General features: G+C 35.2%; 2 protein-coding genes across 3 annotated transcripts in view; one reads left to right on the forward strand and one right to left on the reverse strand.

The window, feature by feature from the left end:
• Positions 1-19,664, forward strand: part of LOC119638895 (cell wall protein IFF6) — a 28,590-nt gene extending 8,926 nt beyond the window's left edge. Inside the window, exons 2-3 of one of the 2 annotated variants that reach the window (XM_038035991.1) lie at positions 10,954-11,883; positions 16,633-17,854. In XM_038035991.1, coding sequence (XP_037891919.1) covers positions 10,954-11,883; positions 16,633-17,699 — 1,997 coding nt within the window. In that variant the 3' untranslated portion in view covers positions 17,700-17,854. Of the gene's footprint in view, positions 1-10,953; positions 11,884-16,632; positions 17,855-18,766 lie in introns of those variants that run through there. The other variant, XM_038035992.1, reaches the window with a different exon arrangement.
• Positions 19,665-19,829: 165 nt separating this feature from the next.
• LOC119638898 (26S proteasome non-ATPase regulatory subunit 6) lies at positions 19,830-21,169 on the reverse strand. The gene has a single exon (XM_038035995.1). It carries the CDS (start codon positions 21,089-21,091, stop codon positions 19,922-19,924), a length of 1,170 nt encoding a protein of 389 aa, XP_037891923.1. The 5' UTR covers positions 21,092-21,169; the 3' UTR covers positions 19,830-19,921.
• Between the last annotated feature and the right edge of the window lie 338 nt (positions 21,170-21,507).

Genomic DNA, 21,507 nt, shown 5'->3' on the forward strand with positions numbered 1-21,507 from the left:
ATGATTTCTCTCTGATAATAATGAATCCGTCGCAATATATTAAAAATTAATTTAAAATTATATTAATAAATGTTGAATTACAAAGTCTGTTTATACCTTACATCGTCTCTGATGCAAAGGTATATTAAGTTTGTACGGATGTGTGCAACAACCAGAAGAATTTGCGGCGAGTTCATCTTTTCTTATACCAAACGATTCAAAATCATTTTTCGAACTGACCTCTACGTTCGTCTGTCCGTCTGCCCATTTTATTTGCCTATGTTCAAACTGCTGGTTACAGTTTTCGAGATATTTTAATAAAATTTGGCTACACTGGAATGTTTTAGGCCAAGGATGAATGCTATTGAAGATCGTTCGGGTTCGACCATTTTTCCGACTCGACTTCCTATACAACGCCTTATTTCGAAAAGTCGTTGTGTGAATAAATGTGTTTAAGCAATGTGGTGTAACGCATTAAGTGGTTGGCCATGTCCCACTATAGTGTTTTCACTTGTATTGTGTTATTCAATTATTTTAATTTCTATAATTTTATAAAGTATTTTGTATTTATTCTGCAAGATCTTGAAATTAATAAACTAAATAAATAAGTAAATAACACTAAAAAAATATCTACTAGCATGCGAAGTAAGTTAGATTGTTTCGAATTATTGAAAATTTTCAATTCTTTGGGTCTCACTCGCGTAGCTTACTGATTTGCATTTCAGTTAACTAGAAAAAAAAATCTGACTTTATATCGCGACGCTTAAGGTGAATCGTTTCGCAATCGTTTCTAAAGTCGCCTATTCTTTCTATTTTTTTTTTAGGTCCCTAGTCTTTCGTGTTTGTACTGCACCGCTACAGCTGTAATACGTCTTACTGTTACAAAAAATAAGTATTACTCACTCACCCACTGTCACCTAGCACAGGATTTATTGCATTTTTATCGCTCCCTTATCGTCCCATTCGGTCATCTTTCCATTCACTTTCCATATTTTACACTTTGTACGGGCGTATATAACACCCAGAAACACTCAAGGTAGACCCATCTAAACTTACCTGTGCGTCTGTCTGCCTGCGTATCCGTCTTAGGTCTGCCCATCTAATTTTGTGTTCAATCTAAAGGTCGAAATTTTTTGGATATTTGGTACGCTGACCTGCTTTGGGGGGCGCTATTAAAACGGTTCGGATCGGCCCATTTTTTCAATCTTTACTTCTATAACGCCTTATTTTGAAAAGCCGTTGTATAGAAAAAAACTAATTTTTGCAATTGCTTGACAAACGTCGATGATTAAGGATATTTCGATATTTTAAATTGATAGGCTGCCATACAACCGCTTCTACAAAAACTAAAACTTTATATAATAAAAAAATCTAATTTTCAATATTTCATGGTGAAAACGGGTTCATAATAGTAAATTGACGGACAAATCAATCTTTTCGAGGTTGGACCACATACGTCCATTTTTTGGATATCACTGCATATAAGAATTTTTAGGAAATGTAAACCTTTATATGCCAAGAAGGCTTAATTGAAAATTTGTTTATGATAGTAATTTGACATGAAAATTAGGTGGATCTAATTTGAACCACATGGGTCCAATTTTTGGACCCCATCCTACATAAAATTTCTCATGAATTGCAAGTCCTTCAAAAAAAAGCCTAAGTTTTTATGATGAAAATGGGTTCATAGTAGCAGTTTAGCAAAAAAAAAATAATGTTAACGGAGTTGAATCACATTAGGTTTACGTATTAGTCTATGACATATATAGGGATTATCACGAAAAGCAAAGTCTTGTACGGGCAGAAAAATACTACAATTTTTAGGAAGCAAATGAAGTTTGCTAAATTTGGATTTCGTCACGCGTTGTTCTGGGCATCCTCGAATATGCGCACTTTCCCGAAAAGTACGTCTTTGCATAAAAATAATAATAATAATTTTTGGTATATTATTGCCAAAGCGAGTGAATAACTGTACTAAGTGAAGTGGTGTAGGATACCAGCCGGCTCACACCTACTTGTTTTCCGATCAATCGGTGTATAAGTGGTGTCCCGAAAAGATTGCAGATAGAAGAGATACAAAAAAGGCAGTAGTGTGCGTTTAATTTCAAAGTAAAAACTCTTCTTTAAAGATATTTTTCCAGGAACGATGAGAAACAATCCTGGCGTTAAATCATCCCAAAAGCGTTAGTGAGTTGTTCGTTATACGGTATAAGGACTGAATGAGCGACTAAGAAAGTCGAGTATTTCTGTTATGATGGACAATTTCTGCTTGGTGGACACACTTGTTTTATTTCTATAGAACATTGGCAAATAAGCACAGCCAGGCCCAAACCAGGTTACGCCGATGCTCAACAGTGTCGAGAATGTTGGGCAAATTCTCGCCATCGATAAGCAAGCATCCGCTCCCTATGCTATACGCAGTCGAAAGGCTGAAAAGAATGTCTTGGGACACTCACTCGTCCGTTCATATCTCAGGTTCACATATCAGGTTCACGTAGTGTCAATTCTACAAGTATTGGCTGTTGTGAAGCATTTTTTTTTTTTTTTTTTGCCTTTTAAGGCTTCGAAAATATGTTTGGCTCGTATCTAGAATATCAAGAGCTGCCGATAATTCTATATTGACACATGCGCTGAGCATAGATTAAAGATATATTAAAATCTTAATAAATTTTCTGGAAAATATTTTTTTGTTTTATGACCATTTATTAAAAAAAAAAAAAAAAAAAAACCTACGCTAGATTAAATGAATTTATTTATCTATTATGGAATGGACGGTATATGAATGATATCGTATCACACTTATGCTTATAAGAATTTTATCTGATCGAACTGCAATAAAATTAAAAATAATTTTTATCTTTAAAGTGTAGAAGTAAAACCTAATGCAAACTATTCTGTGATATCAAATATATGTTTAGATGTCATTCGAACTAATTTCGATAAAGAATATTTTTACGCTCATTAGAAAGTTTATTTATTTTTTTTTTTTTTATCGTTCTGCATGTATCGACTGTTGATTCAATGACAACCTACCAACCTACAGGGTGTAGTCTTTTTTATAAATCTGAAATTCCAAATATACACACACTCGAAAATATCGAAGTTCATTACATAGTTATATGCTTATATTTAAACTTGTGGTGTTAGCACAAAGTAACTTGAAATTGTTATTATTATTAAAATTAATTTAAGCGGAGAAGTAAAATCTAAAGTCTTCAATTTGCACGAACATCTGGGGATATCGGCTTTATTCAAAACTAGCTCACTTGGTTCGTGAGATTTGAGTCCGGCTCGTTAGCCTACTCGGCTACTTAGGCGAAACTATTTCAAGATGATTTTTGGTTTCCTGTATACAGGCATTCGTCCCTAACAGGGTTAATTTGTACCGCGCTGCATCGAAACCCCTGCTATCCGAACTTTTTTATTTATTCATTCAACAACAATATAATTTATACTTCCATTTTCAATATATATCGTATTGAATCGAACGAGTGTTATAAGCCCCTTGAAACAATGCAAATAATGGCAATGGCAATGTGCATCGTGTTGTATCGAAACCAACTCGTAAGGAATATATGTTGTATGTGTGATAGCTTAAATTTCATTCCAAACGTATATACAGATGAACGACGCAACTTCGCCCATTCGCCAGTTGGACTTGCTCTCCATACACGAATTTGTATTAGTGAGGGTCCAAGATAATAGACCCATGTGATTGAAATTCCCTACCGTCAATTTATTTTGCTGAAACGCTCCTACGGATTTTTAAGATATCATGAGATGTCTTATATGGAAGAAGTAGACTCAAGTGGTTCAAATTAGGTCCGCTTAATTAATTAATATTTTACCCTGCCCAGCTTGTGATACTGTGTATATTAAGGTAGTATGGTTGTATGTAATACGCAGAAGGGCTTAAGATAAACCCATCTTTCATTAGACGGATCGATTCAGAATCATAATCTGAATTGATCTAAACCTATTTGTCCGTCTGTCCGTCTGATGTCTGTCCACGTAAATTAGTGTTCAGGCTACAGACCGCCATTTTTGAGATATTTTGACATATTTTCACCCAAGAATGGACGCTATTGGAAATCGTTCAGAACGGTGCATTTTTTCGACCACCCCCACATACAGTGTCGTATTCTGAAATGTCGTTATGTGAAAAAAATTTTAATTTTCCAAATTCCTTGACACAAATAATAGTATTTCGGCTTTGTACTGGCTGGGGATATTTTTGAACCTCCTCTTATATAACGAAAACTGAAGTTCACAATAGTAATTTAACATAACAAAATTAACTAGGCCAAATTCTTGGTCTATTTTTTGGATCCTACCCTAACAAGGATATTGACGAAAGTTGATCCTATATAGAGCAGAAAAGTCTAAGCTTTAAGCTTTTGGCCTTAATTTTTGTCTTCTATAATAAAAATAAAAATTGTGTTACATAATATGGTGTAAGGTATTTAATGTTCGGTTTTGCCCACCTATAATATTCTTAATTGCGACCTGTACCTTTACATAGAGAGACATCAGACGGTTAGACGGACAGACAGGCTTAGATTAATTCAGTTTACGATTCTGAATCGTATGGTATAATAAAAGGTGATTTTACCTTAAGCCCTTCTGCGTGTTACATACGAAGGCACTGACGTCCTTTGAAACGCAAGAGTTTTGCTTGTTTTGAATTTCTTACATCAAGAACATCTTCAAGACCATATTTAGGCAGTTCTTTTCGCTAAATTTCCTTCTTTTTAAATCATTTCTGTTTATGTCTAACGAACGAAAACAAACACTTGAACATATCTCAGATATGATAACTGCATAGCTTAGCCGGCAATGAATGCGGATACGATGTATTTGAAGCGTTGCTACGTGCGAGCAAATTGAATTATTTGAAATTTGAAATGTAGCAGACCGGACAGGGTCCGCGGAACGGCAATTACGCGTTACCGATATGAAATAATAATTTCCTTACCCGCCAAACTCAAAGTGAAGGCATATTGATATTATCCGGATGTATGTATATAACGAGTTGATATAAACATGTCCGCGGATTTGTCTGTCTTGTGTCCAACCTAGGGATTACAAAATTTTCGCGCGCACACTATTGTTTTGCATCTAATACACGAGACCAATGGAACTCATGGACCCTAATAAAATATTTATTTTAATGAACAGCTTGAAATGTTTTTTTTTCCTGAAAAACGATCCATACAACAATTTCCACAATTTTCACGCAAATTCTTTTTTAGAACACTATTAGCAAAATGACTAAAGACCAGTACGTAGGGAGCTTATTTAAACTGCGCTTATCAACAAAGTATTACTTTTTCTTTGCCAGAAAATTAAAAATTATTATTTTTAATATCCCCTGACGCACGTAGCGGTAAACATATTTAATAACTATACTATTGTACGCATCACCGAAGAATGAAGGGCTTCCATAGTGAAGTTTCCCTCTTTAAAGATCTTAAGCTATCCTAGCTTAGACTTATATAGCGAGATTAATTAATAATCGTTCGTTGCCTGCAGGAAAAAGAGATTTGGGGAATTCAGCTCAGACCGAGTGCAAGAGGTTCCAATATTTTTGCTAACTTTGTAGACGCGATTTCTCCGTTTTTTTTTTTTTTGACACAGAGGCTATTTCTACAAACCGGTAGAGGGACATGCATGTAGATCGATTCAGAGGATTCACAGAGATCTTTGAAGCTTCCTGCTGAATATTGTTAAAGTTTTGATGAGATTATTGATTATACTACTAAGCTCTGATGGTGGGAATAAAAATTCGAGACACAGATAAGTGAAGGCAGAAATACTGCCATCGAATTCATAAATAGGTTATGTTCGAATATGGCGTAAGCGACGATTATTATTACGATAAGGAAGTAGGCGGGCAGTACTTACGGGTTAATGTTATCTCATCGGAAAATTAGTTTGACAAAGAAATTCAAGAAAGTGGAAAAACTCATAAAAGCAAGCTAAGGAAGAGTGGAAATACTACTGAGTTAGCAATGCAAATAAAAAAGCTTTATACTGGACTTAAGCCAGAAAGGCAGTCTTAGCAACTAAGCTAGTGCTCATCCTAGTTTTTAGTCCTACAATTTATATCTTTGATCTAAATAAGTTATAATAATAAAAAGATCAATATTTCATTTTTCAAAATTTATAAATTCTTTTATATTTTATTTACGTCAAATACTTTAATTTACACCTAACTTGGGAAATAAAGGACAATAACTTTATGAACCATTCAATAATGATTAATGTATTTTAGAAGCCAATTTCTCGCCCCACCTCTCTATGTAAATCGTAATAAAAGTTGAGTTAAAACGCTTTTTAACAAAGTGATTAACAATTAAAATATTTAAGAAAATCATTTTTTTTTGATCGCTACTAAGCATACAGTGCAAAAAGAGAAAAATGTAAGCATACCACTTTTCTTCTTCTTTCAATATTTATAGAGTTAATCGATTTGGCAAGTGAGAGAATCACATCCAAATTTTGTATAGGAATGAATTGCTTAGTTTACCTCGCTGTAGCGTAATAATTCCAATTAAGTTACCATGCAACTCTTTGAAACATATCAAAAGGCCACTGCGACGTGACCAAATAAAAACTAAGACGTTAGGCTAGCAGCAGATTCAAATGCAAAGTAAGCACTGATTTCCCATGAAGTTTAGCAACAATGCAAACAAATTGTTCAGTTCATTACTAAGCTTTTTCCAAAGGCCTGCGAAGAGTTGCTGATTAGAGTCAGAATTAACTCTAGGGATGGCATATAACCGCTGATGAATTAATTAATGATGAATTAATTGGTGATTACTCAACCCAACATTAGTGCCTCTTTCACCTCCACTTGACGGATGTTATGCACTGTATGTCACTGTTATGCCAAAGTATACAACAACCAGTGGGACTTGAGATTTTATTTTATTATACCGATCGATTGGAAATCATTTCCTGAGTCACTTCCTGAATTAATCTAAACGCGTCTGTCTATCTGTCATTCTGATGTCTGGTCCTCTATCTGCACTTCGAGACATTTCCATGAAACTCGGAGCATCGAAGGAACGCTATTAGTAGTTCAGGTAGCTTGGATCGGACGACTTTTTTGACGACTTTCCATACAACGCCCTATTTAAAAAGGTCGTTACGTAAGTAACTCTACTAAGTTTCGGTAAGAGTGTATGGTATAATAGTGGGCTGTGGCCGACTGTAATGTCTTTACTTTTTTTTTTTAAGTATGAGATCAATCAGATTATAAGGGGGGTGCCTTCTATACGTGTAACAGGGTTATGGTCAAAACGAAGTGGAGAAAAGAGCAAGAAACGGGGAGTGGCTGATATGGCTGCCGGATGTACCCCCCCAAAAATTAGATGGCAGACATTATTAAAGCAAAAGTAACTCCGCCTTCAGTTTTCACAACTAAACTTAAAAATAATGTTTTATTGAAAGTCAGTCTATTTTCTCCTATATTAGGATAACAGCGTCCATTGCAAGATTAAAGAGAATTCCTATGCATATATACATGGGTCGTTTCATATAAATCTCTTAATATTTAATTTTAAAACAAAACACTGCTTAATGCTATTGTTAATAATAATAATGATGATGATGTTACTATTCGTGGATTGTTGTTGTTGTTGTTGTTGTTGCTTGGATGTGCTTTATATTAAATTTTTTTTTTTTTTTTTTTGTATTTTTCATAAAGAAAATATCTGCTCCAATTTGGATCATAATAAAATATATTCGAGACAAAGGCGATAATCGACAGACTGTAGCAAGCGAGGTTTTTATCACGATTTCAATGAACTTTAGACAAAAGTTTATCTTGAAATACGGAGAAATCTTTTAATATGTTATGTGTATTGAGAAAAGGGAACCATATGTATATAATATAGCGAGTGGTAAGAACTCAACACAGATGGATGCCTTATAAGAGAAGAGACACTAACCCTTATTGCACACAGCAATAGTAATAGCAATAACAACATTAACTATAAATCATATGTGGAAGTTGCTCCGTACATATTGTATTACGCATGTATAGGTATTTTTTTTATTATTTCACTGTACGCCGTACGCTTATCAGGCTTCTAAAAAGCATGAGCGTAAAGACCTTAAAATGAATTAAGCACAGTATCTAACTCATAATAAATAGATATTCTTAGCTTAGAAATTCTTCATGATCCATTTTTAATTATACGAGGGCAGTTTCCTCGGAGAGAGAGCAAGAGCGAGAGAAAATACACTTTATTTTTAAATATTTTTTGATCTATTCTCACGATCAATGCTGCGTAATAGTCTACTAACTATGTCACGTGTTTCACAATACGTGGAAAAACGCATAGTAGATCTTGCATGCCGCAATGCAATTAGTCTGTCCGTCTATTCGTACATTTTTTACTAAAAATTAAAATTTTTCATTCGCTTTTGGAAAAAAATTCATAGATTCATAGAGAGAAATATGTTGGGATCTACATGTTAATAAGTTTGCGATCGCAAAAGATGGACAGAAGGACAGATGGAGGATATTTTCCTTTGTTTCTATTAAAAGTGGAAAAGGTTGTTCGAATCGAAAATTTATAGCCTAGGGACACAAGGAGGCGACATTGGCAACAATATCAAGGAAGCAAGGAAATTAGATCCGGATATCAATTATGACGAACGAGTCACACTATAATTGTAACATATTTTGACTTGCATTTAAGCCGGTCGGTAAGTAATAAATTTTTGTTTGATTGAAAGAAAATCCTGGACTTTGCCTTACTGGCGGTGGAGTGGTGCTACGTGGGCCACGTCCACTTTCACCCTTCATTTGCGACTTTCAACTGAGAATATATATAGGTCCAAAGGGCGGGAATTGGATAGTTGTGGGCGTAGTTGGGATATGCAGACCTGTGGCGCGTCCCCATTTAATTATTGCGAACTTCAAGATTCTATTAACAGAGCTTAGATAGACAAGCAGTGAAAGGGGCAGGCAAATAACGTTGAACCCCATTCAAAATGTTTTCATTCTCTTTTTTTTTTTTTGAAAATCATCAGTTTAATGCTTCCCTAGTGTTTCGATGTTTTTTTATCACGAGACCTTCGAAATATTCTTTAGTGGGTGCACTGATCTCATCCTCTGATTCATATTTCTGTTCGTTAGAGCATTCTTTTAAGACATGCACACAGGTGCATTGTATAGCCGTGATTCGAAACTTCAAATCTTGGAATTTTTCCAATGCAGCGACGGACTTGCGACATGGTACAGCAAATCCGCTGTGAATACATTTGAGAAACATTTTGATCATATCCAAATATATTCATATAAAATGCTGAATAAATTTCGTATGACATTCCGTGTCCGTACGACTAGGTTTAAATTCAGAAGAAATCATCGCAAAAATTTTCGATGGAGCAGATTTGACAACCAACCGACGAGAAGCTACGTCAAAAAGGTGGAAGAATTTAATACCCATTAATTAGTCATCTTGTGAAAATCTTGCGAATATTGTTTCGGTCGATATATCTGACGTTGGAAAACCATTTGGGACTCGAAAGCGGAATGAGACTTTCACTTCAGGACTTCATTTGACTGAAAGTCCTGCGCAATTGCTCCCATTCAGCTCATTTAAAAAAATTCCTAATGGGGCATTATTTTGACTTGCTTGAAGAGATGAAGCCGCAGTAACCAACAAGCAATTCGTATAGTTCTTGATCATAACAGCAGAGCAGCATCTTGCGACCCATTAATTTGCATTTTGTTTAATGATTCTCTCATAAATGAGAATGAGATTCTTGCGGACATTTTTTTCGTACATGCACCGTTATTTTGTCTGCCGAGATTTATCAAAGCAGTAAAAGAATTTTTTCGTAACCTATATTAGTTAGTATATACAAAATATAATTTTAAAATCATTTTAAATCTAATTGAAAACCGATAGCCGATAGATATTATGAGTGATGCGTAGAGTTTTTAAAGAAATTTGCTTAAAATTACTATCCTCGTGTAGTAAAGTTCTGCTGAAGAATAATATAAAGCAGAGGGACATAAGCGTAGCGTAATACCTTATCGCAATTATATAAGTGTATCTATTTCTTCTCGATTAGAATTTCTTAATACATTATATATGTATGTATGTATGTATGCACGTGTGTGTATTTGCATTAGTATAAATGTTTTCCTGTTCGCGTTATTTTACGATACATTGCTTATTAAGTGCAAAGTTTGTTTGTGGTTGCTGGGTCTCAGCTAGTAAATGATCGATCGATCGATCTATCGATCTGTACTTCAACGAGTACAGTACACGTAGCAATACAAATTAACAGAGCCAGAGATAGAGACAGACATAGAGACATATACATAGAATGTACATAGAACAAGAGATAATATTGTTTTTAAGTAGATGTTGAGATGCTGTTGACTTGTAAGTTTGTTTTTTTTTTTTTTTTAAGATTTCGTCGCTTATATTTGTGTCTTATCGTAAATATATTTAATTTTTATTTTATGTATTGATTTATTTAGTATTCGTAATTTGGTATTTTTCTTCTTTTTTTTTTTTTATTATTATTTTTTACTTTTTTTTTTTATTCAAGCGATAACATCTTTAGGAATATGGCTGACCTCTTTTCCAGCACACAACGACGTCAGTCAATCCATTTTAATACGATTTCTCAGACAAATGCACACGTACACACACACACATATATATATATATATATATGCATATATATATATATATTTTATATACTGCAATAATACAAATGCAATCATTCAGTGTTACAGTCGATCTATTAGTCAATTAGTCAGTCAGTTGGTCAATCAGAAATCAAAATGTTAAGAAAAAATAGACTTTAGTTTACTAACTTAAAATTTAAATAAATATTGATTTAATTATTTTTAATAGTAAATTAAAATAATTTCTCCCACTTTCTCACTTCTATTTTTTTTTTGTTTTTTTCTTTCTCTCTTCTTTATTACTGTATTAGTTATTCTAAAGGATGTCACCTTTAATATAATGTGCGAATTACTGGAATTTATGTATCAAGGCGTTGTAAATGTGAAGCATACCGAATTGCAAGCTTTCATGAAAATTGGCCAATTATTGCAAATTAAAGGTTTAGCTACCAATTCATCATCGTCGGCAGCTTCAACTACTTCTGAGAAATCTTCTAGTCAAAATGCAGCTAAATTAGATACCGATGGTAAGGCAGAGGCCATTTCAAGTACAAAGGCCAATAACACAACTACTAGTGGTAGCACTACGACTCCTACTACCAATAATAGTGAAGAGAATGCTGGTGAAAATTCCAATAGCGGCAAACAAACGGGAAGCAATAGCAATCCTAATACGCCGGTACGCACGGGATCGCCAGCGTTATCATCATCGTCCCGTATGGGCGTTTCAATTAATCCAACGCTACCATCCAATACTACGATAAATAAAAGTTCCAGCGATTCATCATCGCATCAATCTATGCATGGCGGCTATCATCATAGTTTAACGAGCGGTAAACGTTATTTCGATTACAATTCTGATACACTTTCGATACATGCACGCAACAAGCTACGACGTTCTCTAACGTCTGCCGATCATAGTAGCGATAATAATGACGTTTCCGCTGATGGAAACTCTGTGGAACAAATAAATGAGGATTTCTTTTTACCTCACATATCAATGGTCGAATCTAGATACGATTTAAATATAAAACGTGAAGCGGCTGAACATCATGCCGCCGCTTCATTACGTAATAACTTCCCATCGGCAGCTTTTGGTTTGGATTATAATTTCTATAAAAGCAACAGCAGTAGTGGTGGTACTGGTCAACCACCTGTTAGCCAAGAGCAATATCCTAATGATATACACATGCCTAGCGATTATTCGAAAAATTTTGGCAACCATATGGACATACCACCAAGTAAGTTGGTGTCGCTTTCAAATGTTCATGCTTTTTTTTCTCTTTTATACATTATCTCTCGGTAAAAATGTAACAATTTTTGTGTTTGTTTTTGGGGCCATCTTTCATTCACATCTCATATAGCTGGGCTATTTATTTCTCATTTAACATGCATGCGTAACAACAATCATTAATTCAATTATTGGTGTAGGGGCTTTTTAATCCTTACATTGTTTTTCTCTAATTACTTTTTTTTTTTTTTTTGTTTTACTTAATATTAATATAATTAATATAAGTGCAACTGTATAACGTAGCGCTATTAAAATTCTTAGTAACGTATCGTGGTTTCGAGAATTTTAGGCGCTTATTTTATATTCGCTATTTATTTTGAACGTTTGAAGCAGACCTTGAAGCAGATTTTGTATGCATCGATGGAATTTGATTGATACGCTAATATTTTCTTGCGTAACAATACCTCTTCGTCCTGCTACGGAGACAGCATTCGTTGAATAAAATACAGTGATCCGTTAGTTTGGCCCATTTGCACTATCTGAAGTCCTTCAGTCCGCTTCACGTGAGAGATCGAAGACAGCATTCGTTGAATCAAAGACAGTGATCCGTTAGATTCGCACATTTACACTATCTGAAGTCCTTCAGTCCGCTTCACGTGAGAGATCGAAGACAGCATTCGTTGAATAACAGGCGTTAGTTTGGCCACTTGCACTTTCTGAAGTCCTTCAGTCCGCTTCACGTGAGAGATCGGAGACACCATTCGTTGAATAAAATACAGTGATCCGTTAGTTTGGCCCATTTGCACTATCTGAAGTCCTTTAGTCCGCTTCACGTGAGAGATCGGAGACAGCATTCGTTGAATCAAAGACAGTGATCCGTTAGATTCGCCCATTTACACTATCTGAAGTCCTTCAGTCCGCTTCACGTGAGAGATCGGAGACAGCATTCGTTGAATAAAAGACAGTGATCCGTTAGATTCGCCCATTTACACTAACTGAAGTCCTTCATTCCGCTTCACGTGAGAGATCGGAGACAGCATTCGTTGAATAACAGGCGTTAGTTTGGCCACTTGCACTATCTGAAGTCCTTCAGTCCGCTTCGCGTGAGAGATCGGAGACAGCATTCGTTGAATAAAAGACGGTGATCCGTTTGTTTGGCCACTTGCACTATCTGAAGTCCTTCAGTCCGCTTCACGTGAGAGATCGGAGACAGCATTCGTTGAATAAAAGACAGTGATCCGTTAGATTCGCCCATTTACACTATCTGAAGTCCTTCAGTCCGCTTCACGTGAGAGATCGGAGACAGCATTCGTTGAATAAAAGACAGTGATCCGTTGGATTCGCCCATTTACACTATCTGAAGTCCTTCAGTCCGCTTCACGTGAAAGATCGGAGACAGCATTCGTTGAATAAAAGACAGTGATCCGTTAGATTCGCCCATTTACACTATCTGAAGTCCTTCAGTCCACTTCACGTGAGAGATCGGAGACAGCATTCGTTGAATAAAAGACAGTGATCCGTTAGTTTGGCCACTTGCACTATCTGAAGTCCTTCAGTTCGCTTCACGTGAAAGATCGGAGACAGCATTCGTTGAATAAAAGACAGCGACCCGTTAGTTTGGCCACTTGCACTATATGAAGTCCTTCAGTCCGCTTCACGTGAGAGATCGGAGACCGCATTCGTTGAATAAAAGACAGTGATCCTTTAGTTTAGTCACTTGCACTATCTGAAGTCCTTCATTCCGCTTCACGCAAGACATCTTATGGCTTATTATGAAAAATCAATTATCCTATGGTCGCTACAAATTTTTCACTTTTGGCTACTCATGAGCTTTATAAAACGGCTTCAGCTAAATTGTAAGAAAACGAAAGGACTTCGTTTTGCAATATGGATCGAACTGAGAGAAAACTTATTGTAATTTCTTTTTCTCTATTCGAAGTAATCGCTCTCCTAATGCGTAATTTAAACTTAAAACCCCGGCTAAGCGAAGCTTTGAACGATCTCAAGTGCGCATAAATAACCCGCCGGGGACCCAAGTCATACCTAAAAGTCATCGTAGTACAGAAAATGGGCCTTTTAAAGGATGTGAAATTAAATTCGAATTCAATTACTAAAGACAGCGAACAACTACCTTAACCTTAGTTAAGATTAAGATATGATACGGCTTGTAACCCAACTCCGTTTAAATTAGAAAAGGTAAAGGACACATCGCGTATCTACACAAGAATTCTTTTCAAACAAGCTAAACAAATTCAAATTCTCCCTTTCGGAATTATTTTTATCAAATTTTTAAAATGTGATGCATTAACATAAACAAGTTATGAAAAATTGACACGATTCGACACTTTGGTGCGGCCAAACCGAAAAAATTCCAGCAATATTTGCCTATATCACATGACACTTGATTCCCAGTCCAAGCATATTCTTACTAGCGTTCCGTTACGGCGCTTATAGAGCTCTACTAAGGGCGTTCTTAGCTGGTATATAAACAGTCAGGGAAACTATCTGAGTTATGGGGAAAATTTTTGAATAACTAAATCTAAGAATGCATGAAAGTATTCCAAGTTTTTTTTCTTAATTCCTAGAAGGATATCAATTTTCTTATAAACAGATTATTATGTCAATTTCAAATTTTAGATCGGTCCTTATAATAGTTCGGACGAATCTTTGCGATTGATCAAATTGATTTGCGTATTTGAATGAAACCCGTTGAAGTTAAGTTGTTTTTTATTTTCTTCCGACATACAGACGAAGAGGAGATCGCCAAAATTTGAAAACCCATATGACTTTCTACTACTAATAAAACTGTTCCTATTCTCGTAATTGTGTGGGCTACTATTTTATTCAAATCAGTAAAACGTCTTTAGTGGTCTTCGTCGAGGTGGTGAAAAAACAAACTACCGACTCCTTGAACGCCTCTTTTGTATACGATTGGTATTAACTCTCAGTTTTAACCTATTTCCAATGGAAGTTTTATTTGCTTTCCGAGTCAAAATGGTTTCAAAACGTTTTTGAAAAAATCGTGTCATCTAAAATGAGGTACAGTAAGTGCGGGCCTTATGGAAAGCTCCACAAAAGAGCATGGGGTCTCGAACCCATAAACAATTTCCCAATGACATTTCAGCAAATGATCTTTGGGGTTCTTTTAGATGATATTGCTTTAGGCGCATGAGCTTGCCTATATTAAACACATGCATCAAATGCCGATATTTTTGAAATAAGAAATCCGAGGAATTAAACATGGTATGAGGCAATATTCTCCTCTCGTTTAATAATTTCTTAAATGTTAAAAAAGACGTCTATTTCCGATGTAGGGTTGGTTTTCTATTTCCAAAAAAGTATATGCGCCGGATGAACCGAAAGCGTGATCGGTTCACGAAAGCTCATTGCAGTACTTCTGATCGCGTCACTCTGGTCGAGTAAACGTTACTAACATTAATCGAACTGAGTCTTTACTCAAATATTGTACAACTTAAGAGTAAAAAAAATGCAAATACATTTACCAGCTCTCTTCATAGAGCTATATAAACGCCATAACAAGTCTCTGTTAAGCGATTAGTATCAAGAAATGGTTGGATTTGGAAGCCTGCTCTGACCAAATTGGTAAACATAAGATAATTGTGTGGACATCTAATGAATCTTTCGAGCGTGCAAAAGAAATTCATACTTTTAATGAATTTTAAAAAATAGCGCAACTAGTAAAGCAAGGAACGTTAGCAGACCAGAAGTAAGCGGAGTTAATATCGTTTTTAACGACCTCAAATTCGGTTTCTTCTCATAGCGAATTCTCATTACACATAGGTACGCTTGTGTGGAATATAAAATGTTGTTGGGTGAATATCGTCTACATTCGTCAAACTATATAGAAAAACCTTTGGAATGCTAGAGTCTCAAATTTGAATATTTTTTCTTCCAAATTCAATCATATTCTGAATTCCCGTTACTTGGCCGAGCTCCATTAAATTGTTTTCAGAGCTCTTTGTTAGAGTGAAAAAAAAAACTAGCTCTACTCAGCCAAAAATGTCGAAAACTTTAGATATTCTTAATAGGTTTTTCGAATCGATACCTCTTATTTGGACCGCATAACATATCGCTTTTTGTTTAACTTTTTCATTCCTTTAATGAATAGAAGAAAACCGCCACGCAACGAGGCACTTACCATAGATCTCAGAGTGTCTTTGAATTGAATTTCAATCAATATTTTGCAATCCGATAATATAATCTATCAAATTAAACAATCGATTCAGAATCGGGAACGGGTATAATGCATTGATTGAGCAAAAATCTTTTAACGAAACGTTTTTACTCGATACACTTAACATAAGCGGAATTGTTGATAGACGCATTAGAAAACGTGGTACGGGTACACTTTGGATAAGTTGACTATACATTCTCTTACTTCCTTATGCTTTCTTCTCACTATTTATCTTTTTAATTAAAATGCTAATGTAAATAATTCTTAACCTTACATTCACATTTTGAAATAAAGTAAAATTAGAAGCGTTCTTCTTTATGCCGTTTATCGCTTTAGTAAAAAATAAAAGAGAAATTTATTTCTTTTTAATATCATCCATTCTATTCTGGAATGCTTGCTTATTATCAATTTCTTTTTCCTACCACTTTGCCTTATGCGTAAACAATAAAACGTTATTCACTACAATGATGACAACGATGCTGGTTCTGTTGATAACGTCGCGATATATACGCGATTCAAATATGACGGATACCTGAATAATAATTAATGGATTGATCGTAATAGACGGCAGCAACATGGTCATGTTAAGTTCAACATCTTTGCTGCATGGTAATTGCGTATTCAATCGCAATAATACTGTAGCTACTCAGCAAGGCATGAAAACTTATTGGCTCTGCAAATCATACCGAATTAGTATGTGTCGGGCGCGTTGTATCACACATCAAGGTCGAATAATATCGGCCACTGGTGTACATAATCATACACCACATATGAGGGGCGGTGGCAATAATGCAGTTGGTTCGAATAGTGGAGCGGGTGGTGGTAGTGGTAGTGGCAGTGGCAGTGGTGGTGGTGGTGGTGGTGGTGGTGGTGGTGGTGGTAGTGGTAGCGGTAGCAGTAGCGGTGCTGGCAACGCTAATAATCTCGGCGGTAATAGCAATGGTGGTAATAGTATTGGTGGACCGATTAACGAAAATCCACAAAATTCAACCAGTTTGATAAACACAAATAGTTCATTGTACGGTTCAAGATATACTCAGCACTCGAACACGAATATGGTGCAACAGAATCCGCAGGGCCATCAGCCATTAGCACCAGTAACCAGCCATTTAACTACTGGTGTCCCTAGCAATCATTTTTCTCAAAATCTACCTAATTTGTTAATACAACCTCATGTTAGCAATAGTTCGGTAAGTCTTTTACAGCCTACACCGCTTCATACAATGCCACCAACTCTACAAACTCCCGTTATACAAAATATAATGCATCCAGGTATGATGCATACAACGCATGCTAATTATGAGATAACGCCTATTATGCATGCATCACCTGCAGATAATGTTCGCCATAAAACGAGTATTTTCGATCATCAAGAGAAGTCTTTAAAGAATTCTTTAAATGATGAACATATTCCAGTGCATAATGAAGCAACCCCACCGCCTCAAACGATGAAAAATTCATCAGCTGCGGATGTTATGAGAGGAGTAAGCGAAATGGAAAAAGATCCTGGCAATGGTGGGGTTTTGGGCTTACATCAGCATCAAGCTCAAATTATAGAGTCGGTTACAATATCACCTGGGGGACCTAGTGATGGTCGAGCCAATCACAACTTTAAAATGGAAACTATGTAATGTACTCGAATTGAGGCAAATGTGTTATTAACGCGGGCAGCAGGCTAAGTTAAGTTTTGAGAATCTACGTTTTCTTGACAAGAATATATTAGATTAATTTATTCAATTTTATAAATCTTTTAAAATTAATAATTTGAATTAAAGAGTAAAGTTTTTTTTTTCAGTGTATGTGAACAAAAACATTATATATCCAATAAATTTTTAACAATCAAACATAATTTTCAAGTATTTTCTAAGCAGGAAAAATCAAGATTAAGTACTAGAAATAGTATTTAATTTTTTTTTAGTTTTTTACCATTATGTACCGGTATTGAAATTAACTTACACATTAACCTTTAACATGTATAAAAGTAAACTTATATACGGTAAGTACAATTTTATGTGAGTGTGTGATATATTCGAAGCGCATATATAAATATATATTTTGCATGCTTTTTCATCAATTTAAATAATCAGTCATTTAACAGTAAAAGAATTTCCCATCAAATACATAAAAAGCTTTTCATGTTCTTACATCTCAATGAACGTCGGTATTTATCATTCATGGTAGAAACACGTAAACATATTGTTTCATACCTTACTATTTTTCATATCTTCAAAAAAACGAAACTGTCCTATGTATAAAATTTATCATCCTTATAGGGCTTTCGTAACAAATGATATAGAAAAAAAGCAATGAAATAATATGCAAAACAAAAATTAAGATAAACATGAACACTTGAATGGTCTTAATATTAAATGTCAAATTTACAATGAGACAAGATCAGTAGATCATTGTCTAACGATCAGTACAAATCTCATTTTGCAATTTGTTCATTTCTTTCATTACTCACTATAAAAAATAACAGGCAAAACACATAGAAATTAAGTAAGCTGAAAAAAAACAAGCGGTAAACTCTCCTATTTTACAACTTGCACATATAGTATGCATTTTGCTGAATGATAATTTAATCCTTAGATAATTTCTTTATGGGTTTTGCCGATAACACATATAGTCCATCTTTCATGCTAATAACCCTTAACAAAAGAAACAAAATCTTTACTCACTTGCATTCCGACGTTTTTAGTTGCGCCAGGAGAACATTGGTTTCAGGGTAAATTGGAATTTATGCTAAGTCAACGCGGCAAGCCCCTATTAGTACATGACGGTCATACATTTGGGATACAATACGTGCGAAAGGATAAAAAATACTGGCAGTGCAATTTATCGCGTAAATTTAATTGTAAAGCCCGAGTTACTACCACTGATACCGGCGAGATTATTGTCACGAATAACGAACATTGCCATACTGAGATTAGGCAACATTTGCGTAAGGATTATCAACGCAACAAAGTAATGATGAACGCTCTCATTAATTTAAGTACAAATCGTTTGGCGGTAGAGAATTTAAGACGTCATAATAATATCAATAATATCGCTAATAATTTAAGTAATTTACAATCAATGGTGGCCGCCTCGCAAGCAGCTGTCGTTGCATCGCCTCTGTCCCTAGGAACGACAAATGCTGAATCACCGGGTTTATTGGATTTAGGCAAACGTTCCACGAATGTAATGGATTTACATGAACAGAAAATGACAAAACATCATTTGCCGTTCAATTTAAACACTGGGGATGAGGAAGATAATTCAGATATGCCGTTAGATTGTGGCATACATTCGACAGCACTTAGGGGAGAGCACGATCACAGTGAACACATGAAAGTTGATCATGATAGTAATAACACATCACATGATTGGAAATATAAAAACGAAACAATATGAAAATATTCAACACGTTAAATAATTAACCCGAATTAACTGTTTGTACTTTTTTCTAGTGCTGTAAAGCGTGCCTTTATAATTTTCACAATTTTAATCCAGTGTTGTCAACTCATAAAAACACTATTTTAGCTAAGAGAATAGAAATGAAATGTTTGGTAGAACAATTTTAAAATAAAATAAGATTCTCATTTAACTTTATTAACTAAATACTCAATTTCCTAGGAAAAATTTAAGAAAAAGTTACAAGTTTTGAGATTTTCCAAAGAAAACTATATCGCAAACAAAGATTTTGAGCTTCGTTCTTGGACTTCAAGACAACCAACATTGCCAATACTTTTATATACGCAGACATAGTAATAAATTCATTAGAAACATTAAAAAAAAATTATGTAAAGTTTTCTTTATTGTTTTTTTTTTTTTATACAATAAAATATAAATTCTGGGGTATCTGGCGTTTTACTTAGATATTAATTACCCTACTAAGCTTTTGTATGCGGTTTAATAAGAGATCACCTTGTTTAATAGTAGCCTGATATTGCCAGTTTTTGCTGTCGGGGCGATTGGTTTCCACTATACCACCCACACGATCAACCTTAGCGTGCAGACGTCCAGCTGCTATGAAACGCGACAACTCCTGATCAATATAATCCACGTTTACGCCAAACGCTTCAGCCATGTATTGCAAGGTAAGCGAACGATAAGATTCAAGCAATTGTGTATAAGCTAATATACGCATTTCACGCACATAAAATCGGTAATGGGGGTGAGCTAAATAATCGTTGCGTAAAATTGTTTCCACTTCAGCTAGATATTTGAAGAAATCGGCGTACTGACAGTTATAGAGTGAAAACAAATAACGTTTGACATCCAGCAGACCATGTAGAACTTCTTGGATTTCTGCTCCTTTAACTACTTTATCACGTAATTCATTGCGCGGTAAAGCGATCATGGCAACATATACAGTATACCGTACGAAAGTGGGATAATCCATCAGTTCGTAAGAAGTGAATGTGCTGACCGTATCCAAAAAGAAAGTTGCAGCAGCCTTAAAATCTCGTATCGCTACTGAGTACACACCTTGATAAACTTTCAAGCGGTTACGGCGATCCCAGTCGCCACCCTCTTCAATTAAATATTTAGCTTTATCTATGTTGCGAGTAATTAGATCATGATCCAAATAGAATAAACCCAAACGTATCAAATGAAATACTATATCAAGACGATGGCCAAGAGATACAGTCTTTTCATAAGTTTTACAAAACGCTGATTCTGCACCCGCTTTATCACCTATGCGACAAAGATATTCCGATTTCTTGAGATTAGCTTCCCGTACTTCCATTTCACCGAGATTCTTCTCGGCGTCTTCGATAGCTTCATCTAATTTCTCCAAATCGATACGATTTTGTTCACGCATAAGCGACAATAATAATTTATCCACAGTCCAATTCAATTCAGTGCACAAGTATTCATAATACGGAGCCATGTTTTCTGCCTTCACGGCTTCCAGCAATTTGGTCTGCAAGGCCCCATCTTGTTTGTGCTCAGGCAAAGTTAGCAAAAATTTGTACTGAGCCAATTCCAAGTTGGGATTTTTCTCCAACCCTTCCTCTTCCAAATTTTCAATCGGCATTCCCAAATATTTCTTTCTTTCCTTGGATTAATTTAATACAAATTCGATAAAAAAATTTTTTTTCTAAATGTTTCTTATTTATTACAGTAGACCGCAAAGTCACTCAACCAGGTTGCCAATGTTCTTTATTAAAATCATTTTTAGTTCAGTTCATCCACAATCATCTAATTTTACATTGAGTTCATTAAGTGAATGGATCAATATACATGATATTGCATAAAAAGCTGGAAGTGATTAAGATATTTGAAAGGCAGCGTAGGAACCAAGATCGAGCTGTATTATTTGCACATTAAGATTACAAAGCAAGATCATATGAGCACGGAAGAAGGTTGTTTGCACTTAAAATGTAGGCGTTTATAGCCATAATTATATTTTATGCAAAAAATATTTAACCACTTCGAATGATTTAATCATAT

Source organism: Glossina fuscipes, unplaced genomic scaffold, assembly GCF_014805625.2.
Source record: "Glossina fuscipes isolate IAEA_lab_2018 unplaced genomic scaffold, Yale_Gfus_2 110, whole genome shotgun sequence".
NCBI lineage: Eukaryota > Metazoa > Arthropoda > Insecta > Diptera > Glossinidae > Glossina > Glossina fuscipes.